Genomic DNA, 17,133 nt, shown 5'->3' on the forward strand with positions numbered 1-17,133 from the left:
CCAATAATTCTGCTGCTGAGTACTCATAGAAAGAAAACACACTAATTTGAAGAAAAGATTCGTACGCCCTGCGTTCACGGCAGTGTTACTGACGGCAGCGAGCTATGCAGCGGCACAGGCGTCCGTCGGTGGACAGACGGACAAGGGTGTGGTGTGCACGCGCACACGTACACCCCACAGAATATCGCTCAGCCACAAAAGGAATGAGCTGTTGCCATCGGTGAGCCCATGCTTGAACCTAGAGGGTATTATGCCAAATAAGTCTGAAAAGTCAAATTGCATATGATTTCACTATATTGGAATCTAACAAAACAAAACAAAACACAAACACAGAGAACAAACTTGTGGGTCTGGGAGGGCACGGGGACGGAGGAGTCCACACGTGTGGGCGCGCTTGAGCCGCGGGAAGTCTCCGTCCTACGGTGGGTCGTGCGTGCACAGCACAGGGAGGATGAGGGGTACTGGAGTGACCCTGCGTGGGGGCAGGCGGTCGCTATGACGAATATAAATGTCAGGTCACTGTGAGCGAACAGTATTGTCGTCACCTTATCTCAATTAGAAAGGACCGTCCAGTTAGTCTTGTTATTAACAAGAGTTTAGTTTGCAGCTTGTGTTCATTTGCCAGTTTTGACCGACAGTTGTAGAATGTCAGAGGCTTAATGAGACAGTATTTTACTCGCCCGTATATGATTAGTATCATACAAAAGAATTTAATTCATCAATTAGAAGTCTGTTTTTTCCTTTTAAGGAAAGTTCAGGAACACTGCTCTGGAGGACTCCCATGACCCGGGCAAGAGAGCATATCCTTGTTGAAAGCAGAGACGGCCCAGGAAGAAAAGGATTAGCCCAAGCGGCCAGTGGTCAGCCAGGGTGACTGTCCGGCTGGCAGAGGGAAGGTGCTACGGGTTTGTCTCTCACCGGCTCTGCTGCCAGGAAGTAGACGGTCTTACGGGTCTTACCGGTCGTCTCCGCAAGGGACCTATTTAGAAAGCCAGCTTGTCAGTACCCGTGGGAGGCACCGGTGTGGCCAAGCAGGCGTATTTCAATGAGGGAAGCACAGGAGAAAGAAGGTGCTTTGGGAGGACATTGAAGTGGGTTTTTGAGGAAGGGGCTTTTCAGAATTGTTGACAGGCTAGCAGCGAACTGCGGAGCTGGACGACGGGGTATTTTCTTTGCAGACACGTCTGGTGGCTGTCACGTGTGAGCAAATCTTCAACCAGAGACCTAACAGGTGGCTGTTTTCTTGAATAAAGTAACTGTTTCAGCGACGGCTTTCATTTGACTTTCCTTCAGTCAGTTTCTATAACGTCTCTTCCAAAAGGCCAACGATAACCAAAACTTTTTTTAAAAGATACATGTGTATGTATATGCGTGTGTATCTACGTCTGTTTTATGTTTATGTTTTCTTTTCTCTCCATTTTTCCCACATGTATATGGAATCTGGCCTGCAGCTTATACCTTGAGGACAGGCAGGAGCGAGAGAGCCTCAGGTACCCAAGTGGCTTGCAGAATGATACACAGTCATTTTCCCTTGACTTAGTGGCTGCCGGAAGAAATATGGACTAGGTCCAATATTTAGGTGATTTTTTTTTTCTGTCAGAGACCACGTGGGAATCCGAGTGGCCAGGTTTTTGAAGTCTATCACAAGACTTGTTTTTTTTTCAAAATATACAGCTGATGTAGTCCCAAAGCAGCTGTTATGAGTTGACGCAAAGAAGTAAAGACACGAAGAGAACCAGGAAAAGAAAATCACTTTTTAAAAAAGATTTATTTTAGGGAGAGGAAGCGAGCATGGGGGAGGGGCAGGTGGAAAGGAGAGAGAGTCTTAAGCAGAGCCCGCTGAGTGCAGAGCCTGATGCAGGGCTTGGTCTCAGGACTCTGAGGTCACGACCTGAGCCGAAATCGGGAGTCAGATGCTTAACCAACTGAGCACCCAGGCGCCCCGAATCAGTTTTTTAATCAACGGGTCAGGTCCATTCAAAAAGCCCAGAATCACATGCAACTGATGAATCACAAAATTAACCCCTGAAATTAATAATACACTATATGTTAACTACATTGCCTTTAAATTGAAAAATCACAGAAAAATAAACAAATAATCCCTTTAAGCAAAAAAAGAGCCCAGAATCAGTATGAACAGTTGAGAACATTAACTTTTCTTTGATAGACATTTACCAATGAGCTCTATTGAAAGGACTGTATTACTATGTTCACATAAACATTAAAACTTTACTAATGGCATGTTATCAAAGGCATCACATATACGATATAAAGCAGAAATATTAAAATGTGCACAAAATTCTGACTTCTCCTAAAATGGACATGGACGCATGGACACAGAAGGTGGGCAGAAGGACGTGCTTCCAACCACTATCTGCTCTGTAACTGGGGGTCACAAGTTACGGATAAAAATTGTGAGCCTCCTGTCCTACGTGTAACACTGATCTGAATACTAAGGAGGGAAGATCTGCAAAGCGTATAATACATGGTCTCTTCCCTCAAAAAACTTGTAACCTAGCCAGTGAGGCGGGGCTAAGAAACATCCAGTCATAGCAGCATAGGAAGCCAGGAGAAAAGGAGGGGAAGAAGGCTTCCTCGTGGGCTGAACGCAGCCTCCATGCGGAGGGCCATGGATTTCAGGAAGGAGAAGCCAAACAAAACATCAGGAGCCCTAAGGATGGATAATTCATGTTTCCTAATAACGGAGTAAATGAGCTCTACTTAATGACTGTGTCCATTCAGAAGGGACAAAAATATTTTGTATTTAGTGAGACAAAAATCTGGGACAGTTAGAGGGGTAGCAGATAATGCAGAAAAATCTAAAGCAAGGGAATGAGGCTAAATTACCACAGAAAGAGTCTATCTGTAAAGGTTTTAATTTATTTTTCTCTAATAGAAAAGAAATGTGAACTTGCTCAACTAAAGATACTCTGACCCGAACATAACGGATGAGTGTGAGTAGAACAGCAACGTCAGGAACGCCGCATGACCCCTTGTTCTCTGTCTTTTCTGTCCCTCCGTGGACATAGGCATGTATACGCGTGTACTATGCACATACACATACATGTGCATGTGTCTATATGCACACCTATAGGAAATCTTGTATTGAACATGTGTGTATAGGAGTATATATTAATATATATGGTATATCGGATCTCCTTGGTATCTGTCTGAGGTTTATGACATCTGGGTTGCCTGAGCCAGTATTGGTCCAAGCTCAGGGTTTTGTTTTGTTTTTTTTTTTTGGTAGATCATATCCCAACACATATGTGAATTTTTGAAAACTGAAATACTTTAAAAATAAATCTATTTTATCTATCCACCAAAATGACAGACCTAGTTTTCTGTCAATGTATATATTTATTTCAAATAGATCTTTTTTTTTTTTCATTTTCATTAGTGTCCCTATTTGATGACATCAGATGGAGATCATCGAAACCCACAAGACTGACCTTCTGAACAAAACAGGTCGACTGAAAACGCAGAGGACAGGCGTGAACATTTCATTAGAAAAACAACAGAAGGCCTGACTGGAAGGAGAGGGTGATCAGAGGAGAGTACCAAGTGCTCAGACTGAAACAACCAGAAATGGGGCAGAACTCTGAAAGTTTGCAAAGCTGGAGGTTTTCAGAAGACAAAGAAAAGCTACAGGAAGTTCTTTTGGCTTCAGAGCCCCATCACACTTCTGTATGACAGTAAACGTATCTGAACTGTGTACGTTTCCATCTCTGTATGAATTTAGGCCTATTGTCCTTTCTCTTCTGAAGGTTAATTGTAGTTTTGTGACCTTATGTGTACCGATCCGCTTAGCTGAGTAAGTAGAGATCTTACAAGTGTCTGAAATACCAACTTCTGCAAGGAGGAACTTAGAGACCGTTGCTTTGCAGGTGAGAAGTGAAGGCCAAGGAAGTTGCGGGTATTGCTCTGGGTCCCACAGGGAATAGCAGTGAGTGATACTTACGTGGCATGGAGTGGGTACCGCTCTGTGCTTAGTGTACCTTGTGTATGGACTGATTTCACCTCACAGCAAAACTTAGAAAGTGAGAACTGCATTACTGCCATCCTCACTGTAGAGTGGGACACTAAGGTTCGGAGAGGCTAAGACGTAACTCCAGGTTGCACAGCAGCAAGTGGAAGAACGAGCAAGAGATTCGAGCCCAACTCTTCAGGCTCAGAGTCTTCGACCTACTGGACTATTGTGCTAGTCCCAAAGGAAGAGTCAAGAAAACTAACTGCGGTAGTTTTTCGTTCTGAAGATTAAGTACAGACGTACACATGTTTGGAGGGGCTTTAGGTGGGTTTCTCTCACACACATGGTAAGAACAAGCATTTGTTTTACCTACATTGATATACTCATTAGTTCAGCCCATCCAAACTCAAGTACTTGCACATAAGGATGAGTTTACAGAAGATGTTATAAAAATCTCCTTAAGGATGAGCGAGCCTCAATCTTTGAGATCCCCTATATAGCCTACCAATAACAAAATCTGGAAATAAAAGGAGAAAATTAAAGCTCAGTTGGGCTTGGCATTCCAATATCTCCAGTCAAGGAGGCTCACTGGGAAAAACATTCTCAAGCTTACATGCAATTTCCTGGTAGTTAAGGATAAACAGCAAACAAAACTTCTAAAAGGTTTTCCTACTATCATCGTGAAAAGAAACATTAAAATTATGTTTACAAATGTTCTCCTTCATAACGATAGCACAGTCTAGCTACATTTTTGGAATATTCAAATACTCTGCCTAAGGATTGCTATTTAATGGAAAGAATTTTAAATGAATGCTATCCTATTTTTATTGTGGGGTATGTTATTATTCCTATACATGGAATCACAATTAAAACAACTTACGTCTTTTCAAAAGAAAGTAATACAGAGAACCTTATACATTTGCCAAAACCTTGAACAACAAGGTTTTACAGAAACATAGAAACATATTTCTTAAATTAAAATATGCTAATATAATCGCAAGCACTGACAGATGTAATTATTTTTGAGCTGGAATATCAACAGTGTCTTCATAGACCTCAGCAAAAGCCTTTGGTGGAGTAGGAAAGGGCTAGTCTGCGTACAGGCAAAGTGGGGGCACACCTTCCCTCTGACCTTGGATGAGGTAGAGGAGGGCTCGTCTAGGTCTTGGTGAAGAGCGACAGCTGCATTTCCACCTTCCCCACCTTGGACGGGAGGGACACGGGATTGAGTGGATCTTAGGAAGCCCGAGGGCACAGCTGCATTGTCCCCTTTCAGGTTAGCGACTCTGCCTCAAACTGCTTATAGTCCCTATTAATATTGTTTCACGCTTTAGCTCAGGAATGTTCCAAAACAAAAGAATGAGAAATGAATACTCTAGAAGAGGAAGAAAAGGAGGCAGATTGGCTAGAGGAATTGAAGAGAGGAATTGAAGCCTTGAGGCAATTACATATAATAGAAAATGAAACAATTCTCTAGACAAAGAAAGGAGGAAGATTTCCCTAATTTTAAATGCAGTTACTATGAAAGAATTAAATGTCTGTTGTTTTAAATAAAAATCCTCTTAATCTTATTTTCTTTTAAATTCATGTTGTGAATTTTTACTGTTTCCTTAGTAATTTTCTGTTATAACCATTAATTTGGTTTTTTTTATACTTTTCATTGCACAACTACATAAAAACCTAGGATATTTATCAGACAGTATTTAAAACTCATTTATCGTCTCACACTTATTTTGTCTCCTCCTTTCTATTTCGGCCATGTGCATGCCAAAAATCATGATTTTTATACTTGATAAAACTTTAAGGCAAAGCTTTCTCATAACTTATTCCATCTCATAACTGATTCATTGTGATAAATCAATACAGATCTCTATTTGAATTGGTGAAGCATTCCAAACAAAAAATATTGAAACATATTGGAAACTGATTTCATGCATGATTTTATTAGTAGACGTATCGTATCACATGTCTCGTTAAATGCATTAAGTTTGTTACTCTAAACTTTCACATCTTTCACACAGTAAGATTTAGCGCGCTTTTCAACAGGGCGCACTTAGCCGGATAAAACAAAATGTCACTGAAAGACACAGGGCTGGAAGGACACAAAGAAACAATGCAATGAAATTACTTAATTTCACAGATAATAAATCAGAACTACCAAGATATTTACTATTATCATTATTACAAACAAAGTAGCGTTTGAAAACGAGACGTAACTCATCAGGCATCGGACTCGCTGCCCTGGTTACAGACTCTCATCTGAGGCCCCGAAGGCCTTTGAACACACAGTTTTCAACCTCCCTCTGAAGTTCTGCAGGGCCCTTAGGACGCCTCACAGGCTGCTGGACACGGCTTGAATGCCTGCAATTTCGGGAATTTAATTCCTACGGAACCCACTGATTTCTTAAGACCTCACATTAAAAAAAAAACCACTTTACCAAAGGAACCTTATACTTCAGATTTCACAAATTAATCCTGCTTCTGAGGCTGAGTTGAGGCAATAGGAAGGGCGGGGACGTGGGCAGGAGGGTCTGCGCTGCAGGGACAGGGCGAGGATGTACACCTGATGCTCCCTTGCAGGGCAGCGCCACGTGCACGGAGAACAGGTGTGAGTTCCCTCTCGGCCTCTCCCACTCGCACCGCCCGGTCCTCCTGCACACACCCTTCCAGTTCTCCTTGGGGCCTCTCAGGGCTGCCATTCAGGGCAGAAGCAAAGCCCACAGACGTGACTGGGTCCCTGTGGCACCGAGCGTGGCATTTGCATCCCTCCCTCGGGACAGGGACAGGGACAGGGTGCAGCCACCCCTCCTCTCCATCTGTCCGGCACAGCCGCTCCCCCCTGCCTGCTGATGTGCTGGTTGCAATGGGGGACGCTGGAGACTGTCCCCACCGATTCCGACACACCTGCCGTGGGAACCTGCTGCACACACAGTCTCTCTTACCCTGGGGCCACAGCTGTACGAGCTACAGAACTCTCTCACTCTCCTCAACTTGACATTTAAAGCCTGCACACGGACTGCGTCGCAGCGAAATCTCCAGTGTGTGAAAGAGCACGTGTGATTTTTTTAAATTTAGGTGGAACCTTATAATTATCCTGTTAACCTCAAGCTCTCTTGGTTATTTTTAACTGCCTACATATTTGTGGTTTCCAGTTCTGTATTCCAATATTTTTACTATTTTCCTGCTCTGCATTTATTGCGGGCATATTTCCTCTATGTCTATTTAAATTTGAAAAATACATTAATAGGGGATAGCCCAGGAAAGAATCTTGTAGAAATCCAAAGGACAATTCCCTTCAGAGTGACATAACCTTTGGTGATGGTTATTCAACAAATTCCTAATGTGTCCTGTGACTGGACACCTGAGACCTTGCCAGGCTCAGAGAGCCCTGCGCTGCCTCTGACACAACACTGCCTTCGCGATCACTTATCACCAGACGTTGATGCTGACAGTTCTGAACATTATTTTATAAGATAAATTTGGCAGAGTTAAACATCATAGGAAAGCTTTCACGTGATATATAATCAAAAGCCTCCCTCAAAGCATACTTTAAAAGAGAGGAAAATGATCACCCTTTCAGGATCAAAGACAAACATTTTGAATTTCAGTATTTCAACACATCTATTATAACAAGAGCATATTTACAAAAACAAAAACAAAAGCAAACTTCTAATATACATTCTACTTCTATTGTTACCATAATATTTTGGGGAGAGAAATTTAAAAAAAAGGAATTCTTACCCAAAAAGCTGGGAGCCTCGGTAGGCTGGGGAGCGACGGAGTCATTATTGACAGAATCAACGGGGGTTACGTTATTCGTCAAATCGAGCGGCGTCATGCTGCCCCCAGAATCAATGGGCAGTGTGTTATCCGTAGAGTCAGATATGACTGTATTATGCACGGATTCTTCCAACTGAAGATCTTGCGCTGCGAAAAAACACCATTAAAATGCAACATTGTCGCCAGTCCATGATTACACACACAAAGCAAGGCTCAGCAGGTGTGTTGAGAGGAGAGGTCAGGGCACCCGGGTGGCTCAGTCATGATCCCAGGGTCCTGGGGTCAAGCCCTGTTTTGGGCTCCCTGCTCAGTGGGGAGCCTGCTTCCCTTCTCCTGCTCCCCCCGCTTGTGCTGTTTCTTGTTAAATAAATAAAATCTTTAAAAAAAGAAGAAGAAGAAGAAGAAGAAGAAGAAGAAGGAGAAACAAAGGGAGGAGGAAGAGGGGAGGGAGAAGGAGGAGGGAGAGTCGACCTCTACAGACACCTGCGCCTTAGTCCGCCGAGACTCTTGGTGTTGGTTTAGGTCAGATCTCATGAGTCTCGAAGGGGAGCCCCGTGGGGTTCTGTGCTTGGTGGGGAGTTCGTTTCAAGGTTCTCTCCCTCTGTCCCCCCCAGGTCATGTGCACAGGGGCGCACGCACACTCTCACTCAAATAAATAAATAAATGTTAAAAAAAAAAAAAAAGAGTGGACTTCTAGAAATTTTATGCACATTGCTATGTTAAATTAGTAAACAATAAATTTTCCTATTTATCCGTATCATTTAATAAGATCATATTTCTGTGAGTAACTTTGTAGTTCTTGGTTTAAAAGAGATAGCCCAATCCTTTAATAAATTTCAGGTCAGGTAAAACGGATTGATTTTAGGCGGTAGGTCCCAAAGAACGACTTGTCTTCAAACTATTATAAATCTAAGGGATTTCAGCAGTCCTAGTCTTATGCTTATGTTGTAGTACAATAGTCTCAGGAAAGAAAATTAAATAATGTAACCTAAAATAAATCTATGGAAATAAGTTCCTCTATACATTTCTTACTTTTCTGTTCCTTTTTTTTTTAAGTTAACACAGTGACTAATTTTTTTATCAGATTTACTGGGTGGTCATGTATCTTCATCTGCGCAGCTGAAGTGAAAATCTAGGTAAGCTTGAACATCCTTTAAGACCCTCATTCTTGAAAGAATGCCTGTAAATGAAGTAAAATGAGACGGGGCGACTTACCTAAGTCCTCACAGGTGCTCTTGCATTGTTCTAGGGTCATGAAGTTGTTCTGATTGCCCAGGCAACCGCCATACTTGAATTCTTCACATTTCTTTGTCTCATTGTTATAAAAATACCTAGTTATATAACCTCGACAGAGTCCACTATCTTCATCCAAAAAGCAGTAATCTGGCTTATCTGGAAATTACCAAAATGTCAGAAAGCAATATGCTTTTTTGTGAATAATTGAATTATGCTGGGTGAATGTACAAAACAACTGAGTTGAAGTTATTTAAAGAGTAAACATGAACAGTTAAAGGTACAAGGTAAAACGAAACTTTATCCACAGCCGCACAATAGTAAAATTGTCCACTACGTCTACTGGGACCTTTAGAATAAGGAAGATGTATCTATTGCACACATTGTTGCTACTGGAATTTCAAGTTCTAAATTTCTCAACGTAAATTAATAGGGCACCAACTATCAATTATTTCATGAGTTTAAAGAGTAAAAGATATTGTTATTTTACCCTTGGTTTGGAAGAAATATTAAAAAATTCATAATATTACAAAATATCATGGCAAAATTTTGGTTCAATTTTTTTTTAGGCCTACATGCATTGACATTTAGGAAAGATCTAAGAATATTTCATATTCTTCAGGTGTAGACTCTCATTAGGGAAAGAAGTGTAATGCGTTGCTTCATTACAATGGTTTCAATTTTTAAAAAATATTGGAGCAGGAGCTTTGAGGCTTACGGAAGCTTTCATGGCTATTCTTAGAAGTTCCTGAATTCTTACGCCAGAGTCTGTTTTAGGTGAGGCATGACATCCTCTGCCTCTGTGTCTCCTGTTTTTCTTCTTCCCAGCATTGGAGTGACTCCAACAGTGCAAAGGCAGAAAGGAAATACATGTTCAGGGATTGGAGAGGCTTTTGAAAAAACTCTAATGCCCATTCTTTGATAGTGGTCCAAACCAGATTAAACACAGCTGTCACAGAAGCTGTGCCACTGTGATCTACATTACAAGCCTTGTCTACATGCACACTCTGTAAAGAGGAGAATTAAACTTACTTTCAAAATGGTGATTGCAAGATATACAGAGCTTGAATTGGGCGAGACCCCATCTCCCCACTTTTCCCTGCAACTATATTATCCGAGTGGCAAAAATGAACTGTTGTGTCCTTTTACATTTTAAAGCAACTTGTTCTATCTCAAGGAAGCAACACTCAGGAGGGTTTTACTATAAAAAGTGTATATTTAATAATGATTTCTGCAGTAATTGCAAACCTTCAGGAAGGCTGATCTCCTAGGAGAGTTGTTTTATTAAATAAACATCCTATTTTCATGTAGTATAAAATATCTATCTTCTATAACTTCTCAAATTACCAGTGTGAAAGCTACTTTATTTATTGTTTATTGCCTCTTGTTCCTCAAGGTGAATGTTACTATTATCACATTTGTGGTTAAGTGTAATTTATGGGACAAGGAAAAAAACGAATTCTTTAAATTTTTGTAATACTTTTTTTTACAAGAGACTGAGGAAAAGATACATTCAGTTGCTATCATTTTTATTTGTTTTGGCCTTAGTATGTACTTCGTAGGAAATTTTAAATCATCCTAACAGAGAATATAAGAATTCTATGTTTAACAAAAAGGAGTAGGTAAAATACATTGCGTATAAAGAATACAAAACAATAGGAAATTATGCTGAGAAGAATAAATAAGAAATTGGAAGTTGCTATTATTTATGAGGCCCCATTCTAAGGACATAAATTTATTTTAAGACGAACTTGAAATTGTACACTTGTAAAATAATTCTACTTGGGCCTACCGTTTAAAATAGGTTACAAATCAGGAACTTCATGCCCCATATTTCCCAGGTAAAGTTGCACTCGTACTCAATCTGAAACACAGTCCTTGCTCTAGGCTGAGTCTCAGTTAAAGCACAGAATACAGATTTTTAGCGAGAAACAAACTTCTACTGGCCACATTAAGTTTTACTATTAAGTTCTGTTGAGGCTGCACACTTGACAATTGTCCTAAACCAAACTATTTCGAAGAGGCTGTGCTGTAACTGTCCCCGTGTTGACACTGAGAAGTCTATCACGGAGTTAGACTGAGTGGGTGTGCTTAGAGGTCCTTCGCGGTCTTTATTCTCTCATATCCATATATAATATCAGTGAAGAATGAGAGAAGAGCAGCCCCCGACTGGGCACTAACTGCACATCTACCCTATGGCCCTGTGACCACCACCTGCTACGCCCAGCGACTTCCCGGCCCACCTCCCTGACTCTTGATGAATGTGTTCATTCACGTCGCGCCTTGATCTTTCTCTTGCTCTGACACAGCAATCTCCCATCCTGGGCTCTCCTGCTTCTGTGGCATCTCCTACAAATGCTGAAGTCGAACTCTAGAGTGGGGATTCTGGAGGCGTGGTGATCTCGCTGAGCAAACCAATGCAACGAACCGAGCAGGTCATGAACAAAATTGAAGACACCTCCGTGTGCTCCTAAATACCACCGCTATTCTAGGATGCTTAAGAAATCCACACACCTACACAGAACGGAGAGCATTCTTACCTTGTATCTAAGGAAATGTTATATTTTTTGTCTTAATCAAATTAATGCCAATCTGACAAAGCTCCTAAAAATGCTGATTTAGAACTTGTTAAAGGTAAAAGGGCTCTATTTCCTTAATGTGCTCATTTTATAGTCAGGGAAATAGGAGTTCCAATGGCAGAAGTGATTCTTCTAGTTGGTAGCAGAGGTACGCCCCTTCGTCTACCACAGAGGTCTTCCTCACACCTACTAATTTATACTGTGCTTTATAATGTGTACGGTTAGGTTTTATATGCTGTCAATTTTTGACTGTGTGGAGCCCATAACTTTGGTAAAAATAAAATACTGCATTTTTGGAAAAATATAAATTAATTGAATTAGTAGAAGAAAAAGAATGATTGAGTTCCAAATCATTACATATACATTAAGTAGCATAATTTTATAATTAGTTTTATCTGCATACATTTTTTTCTTAATTTCACATTTAAAAAAAAATACCCTAACATTTAAATATTGGTATTTATTTTCACGAAGATATCATCTTTTACTTGGTGCATGAAATCCGCTCTTTGTAAATATCCTGCATTCTCAGATACCACAGATAACCAATTTCATTTAATTGGGACATGGGACATTTCTGTAAAGATTAATACAATATTTATAGAAAGTTATTTTAAAATTTATAAATAAATACATCCACTGATAGTGTTTGTACAAACCTTGCCACTGAATTTATTTTATAAATTTTGATTCCAAAGTCTAGTAAGTCTTATGTTTATCAGCCTCAAAAGCTTTCAACTTTTTCTCACACATTGTAATCGAAGTCAGAAAAGTTAAAATGCACTTTGAATTTTGTGACTCGTTTCCCAAATTAAATAATTTGATCTCTTTGTTCCATTCTTCCCATTCAAAAGAAAATGACATAAATGGGTGTGGGACCAAGTCAGTTTCTAGACCTTTACTAAAAGGAATGTATTTCTTAACCTACTGATAATTTTTCATGTGCTAATATAACCCATTAATCAGAAAATTATTTAATATAAATCTAAATTTAAAACCAATAAACAATTTAAATCACAAGATAAAAGTGCACACACGGTGCATAATGTTGGTGAGAGCATCCACTCCTGCCACGCTCTGCGCTCACTGCTGTGTGAGGACCGGCTCGGAGACACGGACCCGCTCGGGAACTGCTGGGAGTAACTCGCGGAAGACGCCCGGGGCTGAGATTATCAAGGGACTAGGATCTGAGAACTCAAGTGAGGTCAGCAGCATCTAAGCTACTGCTCAGGAGATGGTAAAATACCATGTGCACGGCTGTGGGATTTGGCCGATCTAATACTAAACACCATGCTGTGTCAGTGCCCCAAGACTTCCCTACCAAATGCCATGCACGCTATCTTAAATGTTTCATTATATCGATACAAAATAAAACACAATTTCAAAGATCATATGGATTTATGATGAACTCCATATCAAAAAAAGCTAAGAATCCAATTTCTAAGTGTCTTACATAAATGCTAATTAGCATATAAATGAATGTTTACCTTTGTCTAATTTTATCTGTGTCCTAGTCTTTGGATAAACTGCAAGAAAAAACAGTATGTGCATCAGTTACAACAATATATATAAATAAATTATATATAAATTTCAATTTAACAAACTAGGATATGTATTTATATCCATTAAAATTATTCTCACACAAAACGCCAACAAGTAGCTTAAATTTCTTATTTTCTCTAAAGATTAAATAAATTTTTTATAAATATGAGGCTATCTATATTTTAACATAATAAAACCAGGGTCGAAAGTTTCTAACACACTCACAAAAGTAAGAATTCGTGGTGAACTACAGCTGCTATTCAAAAGAAATGACTGAAAATCATTAAGGTAATGTGAAATATGAAAGTAATTCCAGCAGCGCACTTTGCATATCAGAACAGATCATTTCTACAGAGAGTGGCAGTGGGGGAAGAAGAAACCAGAATCGTCTCCTTTCCTGATTCCTTTCCCGCTGCATTGCTTCAACCCAATCACAAATTTTATGATTTCCAAGTACAGAAGAGAAATGAAGCAAAAAATATCTGTGACATATTTTTCAGTTTAACTGCAAAGAATTAATGGAATTACTTCACTCAAGACTAGACCGCCCACTGGATTCAAGTATAGATTCTATGTTCTAATTTAAATGAAGAGTAATGAAATGCAAATCAGTACAATTTGTGAAGTTTTAATTTGCTCAAGTGGACGTTAGGAAGGCTGAGTGATGTTTGTTGTACAATCATTTGTTTTGCAGAGAAAAGCCTTGGTCAAGGCAGTTTATAATTAGTTGTATAGCCAGAGAGATAGGGGTTGGGGGAATAAGTTGGTTTATATTCCCTTTCAGACAAAAATCAATAGTTAGGGGGCACCTGGGTGGCTCAGTGGGTTAAGCCTCTGCCTTCAGCTCGGGTCATGATCTCAGGGTCCTGGGATCGAGCCCCGCATCAGGCTCTCTGCTCAGCGGGGAGCTTTGTTTCCCCCCTCTCTCTCTGCCTGCCTCTCTGCCTACCTGTGATCTCTGTCTGTCAAATAAATAAATAAAATCTTTAAAAAAAAAAACCAACAGATTATTCTTTGCAGAATAAAACATCTTTGAAAGAGAAGGTAATAAGCCTCTTTTTAAAATTTTCCTATGCTTTATTAAATAGTCTTTTAAAATATCTATATATACAGTATTTTAGATATCAAGGAAACCTCAGGGTCTTTCTCATTGTAAATAACCAACTGTAAATATGTTTCCGTTGGATAGTGAATTGTCATAATTAGCTTATATTGAAATATTTTAATACACAATTAACTTGTTACAGTTTTAATTTATGAGGGCAAAGAATGAATATATACAGATAAATATTATATCAGACTAGAGTGCTAAATAATCATTTTTACTGTTTTGCCTACTGACAGTAGCCATTGGATAGGAACAGAGAAATTCTTGATTTCAGTGTTCATGCAATATTAAAAGAGATAACTTGTTTGTTTTCTGATTCCATTCCAAGTTGGATTAATTTAGCAGGCGTACATGTGAACTAACTCAAATATTTGTTTTGGCATGCTGGAATTTAAATATATTTGTGATACCAGTGATTATCTTTGAGGATTCTGAAAATAACATGGATACCCTATTTAATTGGTATTTATGCCAACCAGCTTTATTTAATTAATATTATGCCAGTCTGAAGAAATAGGTAAGTTTTATAGCAAATTATCCAAATTATCTTTTCCTAGATTTATTTAGAGCATAACATATGTGAATTCACATTTTAAATATCTTATTATGATAATATAATTAATATCTAACAGATTAATTGGTAATTGCATAATACATTTTAGTAATTTTACTTACCCCCTATTCTTTCTTCATCTTTTTCTCTTATACTGGGGACCAAAGGGTAAGAGCTTAAGACTAACTTTTAATGATCCTTATTTGTTGAAGTCAGCCTAGAAACTATTCTAAGCCGGTGGGGAAAATGACTGTAGGGTCAGAAGATTCTCATTATGACTGAATAGGTCTTCATGGTTCCAAACAAAATGTTAAATAATAAAGTTAAAGAGAAAGGAGGAGTATTAACATGCTCTTTAATTCCCTGTGGGGAAAATTCCCATCTAAACCCCCCACGAAAAGTCACAAGTCCGAACTAGCCCAGCCCGTGAAACAGCAGGCGGTGTAAGCCTTTACGCCCGTGTCCGGAGTCGATGAAGTCCTGTGACACTAAATACACTTTTAGCCACGCCAGAGGGGCTGGCCGGCTAGAAAACGGAATGAGAATTTGATAATTTGATCTTTACATCTAATTCTCTAATTACCCACGTTACATCACAGCTATTTTCCCAAAATTAACACTCAAAGATAATATTGTTTAGGCTATAGGAAGAAAGCAACTAACCCGAAAGATAATCATTTTAAAAGCCATGTATTTGAAGCCATTTTACAAACTTAACTTTTCTTTTAAAAAAATTATTAACCTTAATTCCATGTCTCTATTATTAGATGGGAAAATACACCAAAAATTATACTTATTTGGAAAAAATTAATAAAACAACTTTATGTGCAAAAGGAGAGCTGTGCTTACACAGCAGACTAAACACAGTCATAGTCCGTATTCTCTGAGATACGTGGCTTTTATTCTCCAACACGGCAGGTCATGATCTCAGGGTTCTAGGATTGAGCCCCGCATCGAGCTTCCCACACCCCGCCTGCCTCTCTCCCTACTTATGATCCCTGTCAAATAAATAAGTGAAATTGTTAAAAAAAAAAAAAGAATTTTATGTTCCATTATTTTAAATTGAATTTTTTTAAATTTTGTCTAGTTTTCTATTTGTCCATTGCCAGTATGTGTGTGTGTGTAAATATTTACACTGTCCTTTTATCTAATGAGATTTCTAAAATAATCTGCCAGTTCCTAAAATTTGTCACATATATAAGCGGGTTTTCTCTCAGTCATGAGGGTGTTCCATTGACAAATCCCTGTCATTGTTTCCTCAAACTTAGGGTCTTTCACCAAATGCAGTTTTGTTGTTCAGTGACAAGCTCAAAGGGACTCTTGTTATGACTTTTTAGCTTTTTCTCTACATATGTCCATTCTCTCCCACTTATTATGCCCCCGAACCCAGGGACCTCAGTCTCCTAATGTCCCATCTCCATATTCTCTACCAGGGAGACCACCGTCCTGGGCTTGGGTTCCCCTCCCATAGCTGTGGTTCTGAAGTGCCTTCATGCAGAAAGCTGCGGGCCTGGACTCTCCTCACGTGGCTCCCTTCTCTCGGAGGTCACGTCCTGCACTCCCTTTTGAGCCTGCCAACAGTGGCTTCATATATTTTGTCCAGTTTTTCTAGTCATTCGTATTATGAGAGAAAGTTCAGTTTCAGCTACTCCATTTAGCTGAAGATAGGATTTTCTCTTTAGGTGGTTTTCTAAAGCCTGGCAGCCCCTTCTCTATCTGCTAGTTCCGTCCTCACAGTGGTTCACTACACAAAACAGCCTCCTTGAAGCAGCGAGCGGCTTCGGAAGGTGTAAGGAGATGGGAGCCAGAGCCTCGTCTCTATGTGGTGGGTAGGAATGACGTTGTAGAAGCCCATAGGCAAGGTGGTCACTGAAAGGCCAAATAATTATATTTGATCAATTTCTAAAGAAAAGGGTAACTCTTATACGATGGTGAAATAAAAGAAACAGGTATGCATTACGGGAAAGAGGCCAGTTGACGAAAACGTTCAGGCAGCTCAAGGGAAAGACGAGCATCAGAAAGAATGAGGTGACTGGGCCTCTAGCCGAGGTGCTGAACCTGCTGGTCAGCCCCGCGCGGACGGACGCTTGGCCCCGCACGGACGAGAACAAGGCCCGATGAATGGAAAATGACCTGGCGATCTCCAAAACCAGAGGCCCCACAGAAGAGCCCCGAATGCCTGATCTGTGTTAGTAACATTTCCGCACTCGTACGGAGGAGAAGGAAGGAAGGAAGTGCTCAAGGGCAAGGAAACGCATTCTCTGCCAGCTCCTTCGGCTCTAGAACCTCACGGAGTCACACACGGGACACGTTCTCTCTTTTCAACACAGTGAGATTTTCCCACACGCCAGGAGCATCACGAAGCCAA

General features: G+C 40.0%; 1 protein-coding gene across 3 annotated transcripts in view; it reads right to left on the reverse strand.

The window, feature by feature from the left end:
* Window positions 1-17,133, reverse strand: part of TFPI (tissue factor pathway inhibitor) — a 61,162-nt gene that overhangs the window by 11,942 nt on the left and 32,087 nt on the right. For 2 of the 3 annotated variants that reach the window (XM_044241122.1, XM_044241123.1), the window contains exons 5-7: window positions 13,050-13,088; window positions 8,966-9,142; window positions 7,712-7,897 (exon numbers count right to left, since the gene is read on the reverse strand). In XM_044241122.1, coding sequence (XP_044097057.1) covers window positions 7,712-7,897; window positions 8,966-9,142; window positions 13,050-13,088 — 402 coding nt within the window. Of the gene's footprint in view, window positions 1-5,894; window positions 6,063-7,711; window positions 7,898-8,965; window positions 9,143-13,049; window positions 13,089-17,133 lie in introns of those variants that run through there. The other variant, XM_044241124.1, reaches the window with a different exon arrangement.

This window comes from Neovison vison, chromosome 3 (genome assembly GCF_020171115.1).
Source record: "Neovison vison isolate M4711 chromosome 3, ASM_NN_V1, whole genome shotgun sequence".
Lineage (NCBI taxonomy): Eukaryota > Metazoa > Chordata > Mammalia > Carnivora > Mustelidae > Neogale > Neogale vison.